We start from the raw sequence: 6,711 nt of genomic DNA, 5'->3' as shown, positions 1-6,711 counted from the left end.
TAGTTCTCTTTTTTTTCACTTCTAGGCAGAAAAAATGGACTAGACCACATGAAGAAGCATGTGAAGTTCATTTTTATGCAAGATGTTCTTTGGAGGACCAAGTACACTGTTCCAGGCCGTGGCAGATGAAAGACTAATCACGTGATATTTTTGTTTCATCAGAGTGCTGCTCTGTGCTAAGTCAATGTTGGTTTGTGTTAAAGACAAATATTAATTTCTTAATGTCAGCATGTCGACAGTGACAAGTGCTCAAACACTGGAGGAACCTGATCCTCCCACCCTGGAAGAAAAGCCGAAGGGAAAATCACTATTTCATTGGAGCTCGCTCTTTGCCAGCAGGAGTGAGAAGTTTGTGATTGCCAGGAGTGACAGCGTACCGGAGGAGAACGTCCTGAAAATAACCATCACGGAGACCACCGTCATCGAGTCAGACTTGGGCATCTGGAATTCTCATGCTCTCATCTACCTCACTTTGTGGTTTTTCTTCAGCTTTTGCACTCTTTTTCTTAACAAATACATTCTCTCGTTACTGGAAGGAGAGCCCAGCATGCTAGGTAACCTCACCTTCCTTTTACACTTCAATTCCTGTAAGACTTCTGACAGTACCACATCCTCCTGTGTAAAGCCGAGGGGCAAGATGGTTCAAGTGAGGTGAAAAAGACCTGGGCGGGAGATGTGGGGGTGGGTCTTGGGGCTGGGAACTAAAGGTACTACACGTAAGTTTGTCTAAGAAGTTTTCTTACATTGCTTGATTTGTCATGTTCCCATCGCCTTCTGATTTTATTTTTTCTTCCTCTCATCTTTAGGTGCTGTTCAAATGCTTTCAACCACCTTCATTGGCTGTATAAAAATGTTTGTTCCATGCTGCTTGTACCAACACAAAACACGCATCTCTTACCCACCCAATTTCATCATGATAATGCTGTTTGTTGGATTGATGAGGTAAATGGTTCACTATTTCCTGGAGTTCCCTGGTCCATCTGGTTGCTCTGTTGGGTTTTCGTGTATTTTCGTGGCCCTCTTCATTTTTGATTGGAAAGCATTTGGAGTATTCACCTTTCCTCCTAAAAATTGGCAGGAGATTTCTATTTTTAGCTCCTATTGCTAAATGCTACATTCTTTTTCAGGTTTTTGGCTGCCTTGGCTCCCTGTCGCACTCAGCTTCTTTCGGAACACACGTCTCTTGCCATTTTCTTTCTTCCTGTTCTCTTTTGAGGCTGTTGTTTGTTTAGTGTACCTGTATTTATTATGAATTTGCGTTGTTCCTTCACCTTTCCCAGCAATTTGCCTCAAAAGTGATACAGGCTGTTAATGTCTACCTTTTAAACAGTAAATATTTGCTGTGTGCTGGGATAGTATGGGATTGTGGTCTGGGAGGAAATAAGACTATAGGATTTGGTTCCCTCTACACTGCAGAAGCGATAAAGGGTAACAGGAGTCAGCTGAAGTCAGAGCAGCTGTATCGTGAGAGCTGTGCTGCCCTGTTGTTTAATTCTGTGGTTTAAAGTATGGTGAATATGTAGCATTCCGAATCTACACCAGCGACGGGTAACTGCGAAAGATAACGCTTCCGTGGGGAATCAGCAAGTTTATCGGTTTATCATTACTAACTTTTTCCACTGAGGCTACTTGACTACTACTAGCTTACAGCGCCATCATCCAGAGCTTGGTCAGAGCGTGGTAGTAAGAAAACTTTGTTTTCTGCAGTCCACTGTACATCCACAGAAATTCACAGTTGCCCAAGGGTGCCTTCATTTGTACTAAATAAATAATAATACTTAACGAAATAATGTGACCCGCTGGTGCAGGCAGGAGCTGCGGAGTCAAGGTGCGCAGCTCATCGGTTCCCGCAGCTCAGCCCAGCCACCGTGCGTGCTACGCTTCTGCAGCTCGATCGTATAAACCTAGAGAAATTACAATGTGGTTCTTTTGATGTCTAAGACGAGCTCTTAGAGCGTTCTTTTATTTCCTGCTTAATTCCATGTGTTGTTCTGTTACAGGTTTGCAACTGTGGTCTTGGGTCTGGTCAGCTTGAAAAACGTGGCAGTTTCATTTGCAGAAACCGTTAAAAGCTCTGCCCCTATTTTCACTGTTATCATGTCTCGGATGATATTAGGAGAATACACTGGTAAGTACTTCACTGCTGAAATGTGATTTTTTAAAATTATTTTTTCTCCAGTAATACTGTCACTTAGTTGGCCATCTGGTAGAAAAGATGAAACGCAGTCCTCAGTCCGTTTTCTTTGTCCAAGGGAGATACTTTCATCAGTGGGTGTATGTCCGTGTCGTTTAACTGACACATGGGATGGGCAGTGCAGTAATTACACCCAGACTTATCTTTTCTCTTCGTGTGCAGGGTTGCTGGTTAACCTCTCTCTCATTCCGGTTATGGGTGGCCTGGCTCTGTGTACAGCTACTGAAATCAGCTTCAACATTCTGGGCTTCTCGGCAGCTTTATCCACCAATATCATGGACTGGTGAGTCATAAGGGTGGCTGTGTGTATGGAATAAAGGGAATTTTGTTTATTGGGAGATTGAAGAAAATTGCTGCCTCTATTAGTTTTCGTAGCTATGTTTAAACATTGGCATTTGAAATTAATTTTTAACAGAAGACAGTTTCTCTATCGTATCTGCTGACACTGAGATTAAAAAATAGCATAGCTCCGTTAGTCTAAAGGAGTTAGACCAGACTCCTGTCTGTAGCTGCATAAATACCTTCCCATCTAAGGGAAACTGCTGTCGGATTGATGGATTTGTCCTGAATCAATTACAGATAAATGGTGGTGTGTTTTTTTTTTTTTCCAGTTTGCAAAACGTCTTTTCAAAAAAACTACTCAGTGGAGACAAATACAGATTTTCGTAAGTATTAAATATATTTCAGGTTTGGTTAGAGATGGAATTTGGGCTGCATAACGATACCATGTATTTATGATTCTGTTGCTCTGAGATTATTTTTTTTTCTCAGATTGTTTACAGCCACCTTTAACCTAAATCATTTTATCAGGAAAACAACACTCCCCTATGCGCAGATCCCACTGCAGTCAGTCAGTCTCCTAGTCAGCTGAAACTCTCAGCACCCCCAAAACGAGTCGCCTTTTCACAGAAAAAACTCCTTATTCTGCAGTCAGAAATCATCCCGTAACGTTACTAGGCATGCAGAAGAAATGGCAGAACTCGCTTGATGTTTAGGTATGAGACACGAGCCAGGAGTAAAATCTTGTGGTAAAATATACCTGTAGCTCTGTGTGTGTGTTTTACCACCAAATAAAATGCTGCTTTTGCTCTCGAAAGCACGTGCCTTTCATCTTCGGCCAGCACAAAAAGCAAAGCGTTGTCTTTGCAAAAGGTTGCTGAACTTGTTGTCCCCAGAGCTTGGTGGATGGTTTTTAGTACTTCTTGATGCCTGTAAATACAACAATGATGCAGCTTTCTTCAGCTCTAAGAAAGAGGCATCTTCCAGTAATTTTAATCCTTGCTTTTGTTCCTTTGTAGAGCCCCAGAGCTTCAGTTCTACACGAGTGCTGCTGCAGTGGTTATGCTTATTCCAGCCTGGATATTCTTCATGGTAATTTGAATTTCCTAACGTGCATTTATGTCTTCTTTCTGATTTGTCAGCAGAAGGTGCAACTGAGGTTAATCTTGATTGTCACTTTTCATTCTTGCCGTTGCTTTTTACGAGGGCCGCTCCGGAAGTAATGCCTCCTGTTTTATTACTGTAACGCTCCTCAAGGTCTCGTTCTCTGTTGTTTAGGATGTGCCTGTGATAGGGAAAAGTGGGAGGAGCTTCAGCTACAACCAAGATGTCATCATACTTCTCTTAATAGATGGAGTCTTGTTCCACCTACAAAGTGTTACAGCCTACGCCCTGATGGGAAAAATTTCTCCTGTGACTTTCAGGTAAAACTATTTTCATGTCAAGAACATGATTTTCTTTTATTCTTGCTCAGTATTTCTGCTTGAGAATTAGGTGGCAAAGGGGTTGTGCAAAGACATAAATAAGGTAGATGCATAAATGCATCAAATTTTGTAGAAAACCTTTCACATCCGGATCACTGAAACTTTGTGGTTTCTCTCTCGCTGTGTGAGGAGAGCAGCGTTTGCCCCGGGCTGTAAAAGCATGTTTTCATATTTACATGAATGCAGCATCTCGGAACTCCTTGCTCTGGTGGTGCTGCTATGGTTTAGATACTGGTTCTTCTCCAGTTCTAACGCTCTGTTATAACCTGAACAGCAGCAGCAGGCTCACGAGCGATCAGGATGTCGCTGAGGCCTGTTAGTGTTTTCTGGATGTCTGAGAAGACTCGTTCTAGAAATGAAGGGCTGATGCTGTACTGCGTAAAAGCAGCAAAACCAAAACCCAAGGGGGGTTGTTTGTACTGGCTCTAACATCGAGTGTAAAGACGCGAGTGCCGATACACCAGCAATCTGGTGTTGGTGTTAGCTTCGGGAGGAGAGGCGGACTCTGAGCTGGTGTTTTAAAAGCAAGCAGAACAACGAGGGGTCCTGCTCTGTTACAGCAGGACTGGTGCAGGCAGGAGAAAGCTTTCTTTGGCCTTAACTTCTGTATTCCTTCCCAGTGTCGCTAGTACTGTGAAGCACGCGCTGTCGATCTGGCTAAGTATTATTGTGTTCGGTAACAAGATCACCAGCCTCTCGGCCATTGGGACAGTCCTGGTGACAATTGGAGTTCTCCTCTATAACAAGGCAAAGCAGCATCAGCAAGAGACTCTACAGAGCCTGGCCGCTGCCGCCCCGCAGTCCGCACAAAGCCCGGCTGAAGACACCGAGCCGCTCGTTCCCAAGGATTTGGAACCGTATGATTAATGTGGCCGTTTATTCTTCCAACCTGGTGTGCCTCAAAGGAACTCTTCCTGAATGCGGCTGTTTCTTCAGCTGTTGATGCTGATTTGGCTCCTCTGGGTTCGCAGCAGGCTGAGCCTGGGACCTGAAGCAGAGATAGAACAATGGGAAGAATCCAGTACACCTTGACTGACTGGGAACCAATCCATCAAACAGAGGACCTGGTGTCACACAACGCGTAAATGTGGGCTTTATTGTCTTTCCTTGACTGCAAAGAACATACAAACCCAGGTTAGAAAGCTTCAGTGTCTCCTGGGAAGACGACGCCCTTCCCCGTGCCCCTCAGTGTGAAAACACGGGCCTGTCACTGTACCCTGGAATGAAGCTGGAGTGTAGCTGCAGCCCCCAGCTCCTCGTTGCGCTGTGCTGCCTGCGTCCGCCGTCGCTGGTGTGAGGTGGAGAGCTGGAAGAGGGAACCCCCTCCTCTCCCAGCAGGTTACTTGCTCTGGTCTGTGTTCGGTTGAAGCAAACTGTGGAAGTGACTTTTCTACTAAAGTTTGACATGGAAATGTTGGCGTCCTGGTTGTGTATCGGCTGGTGGAATGCCTGTTCGGTTGAAGCAAACTGTGGAAGTGACTTTTCTACTAAAGTTTGACATGGAAATGTTGGCTTCCTGGTTGTGTATCGGCTGTTGAAATGCAGGTACACACACGTACACGTGTACTGTCTAAACGGAGCCTGGAATTAAATATTTGCAGTTGCTTAGAGGTAAAGAACTGAAAAATTTTGGTGATAAGGGAAGCAGGATCTCTATATTTCTATACGGAACCTTTTTAATTTCTTGCATTCATTATGCATTTCTGTTATGAGGAAATAATTTTTTGTATTATTTCTAAGAGTGCAACAAAATACTGCCTTTTAGAAACTCCTCAGGGTTGTAATTCTGACCTATGTGCAGAGTACTTCCGTACTTCCTGATCATTTAAAGAATGTCAGGGGTACCTGTGGCAGAGGTGGAGGAGAGGTTGCTAAAGGAAGGAATATGAACCATAAACTGAGGCTGATCTTTGTTTCTACTCCTTTTAAGAAGTTTTCTTTCTTAAGGAAATTCCATTTTGTGCTTGTTTTGTCTTCCTTCAGGTTACATTCCTCCCCCTGACAGGTTGCCTGGGGCCTGTTCCCTGAGGATTTGGGCGGGAGGGAGGTTTCGGGGTTTTTCCTTGTTGTGTATGTGACGTCTGCGTGGTTTTGTGTCTTGGGACTCCTGTCGCTGTTACAGAAGCTGTGCGTTATGGGCTGGAGCTCTGTGGTTTTCTGCTCTGGCTGGTTTTGATGGGCTCTTTGTGGTTACACTTCCAAAACTCTCTGTGAACTGGCAGAAATCAGAGTCTGGTTTGTAAATCCTATTCCTAGTCTTCCTGGAAGACAGAAACCGAAGTGGCTTCCTGGCTGCCCGGCTCTGCTCTGGTGCAGGCCCCTTCCTCAGCTGATGGAGCTTCGCTTTAAACGCCAGCAGGCTTTTGCCTTCCCTATTTCTGGAGACAGAGCGGGGAGGATCCGGGGCCTCGACTGCCTGACACATGTCTGAGTGTGTCTGTGGCGGGGCAGCCCCACCCGTTCTGTGCCACCACGCTAACCCGGTTCTGCTTGGCGTTTGCTTTCACAGAGCTGGTCTTATGTACTCTGTACAGTCTTCTTGGCCTTTGTTTTCATTAGATTAAACAAACACCCCCCTGACTGTCCTCTGTAAGACCTTTTCTTCCTCCAGTCACACCAGTAACTCTCCTTTGCTGTTGTTCCTGTTGGGCAAACAAGGACCGTTTTGTTCCGCGTTCCCAATTCGTTGCAGTGTTGTCCCCCGGCTCTCCCCCTTCCCCCCTCTGTGTGTTTCTGGAGAGTCCCCTCTCGGAC

General features: G+C 44.9%; 1 protein-coding gene across 1 annotated transcript; it reads left to right on the top strand.

Moving 5' to 3' along the window:
- Window positions 1-229: 229 nt before the first annotated feature.
- Window positions 230-4,824, top strand: SLC35E2B (solute carrier family 35, member E2B). Its single transcript, XM_010140465.1, has 8 exons — window positions 230-554; window positions 807-942; window positions 2,001-2,128; window positions 2,357-2,477; window positions 2,806-2,859; window positions 3,493-3,565; window positions 3,752-3,897; window positions 4,578-4,824. Exons 1-8 carry the CDS (start codon window positions 230-232, stop codon window positions 4,822-4,824), a joined length of 1,230 nt encoding a protein of 409 aa, XP_010138767.1.
- The last annotated feature ends 1,887 nt before the right edge of the window (window positions 4,825-6,711 follow it).

The sequence above is a fragment of the Buceros rhinoceros genome, unplaced genomic scaffold, assembly GCF_000710305.1.
Source record: "Buceros rhinoceros silvestris isolate BGI_N320 unplaced genomic scaffold, ASM71030v1 scaffold45917, whole genome shotgun sequence".
Classification (NCBI taxonomy): Eukaryota; Metazoa; Chordata; class Aves; order Bucerotiformes; family Bucerotidae; genus Buceros; species Buceros rhinoceros.
Note: the sequence above shows the minus strand (reverse complement) of the source record. Positions and strands in the feature narration are given on the sequence as shown.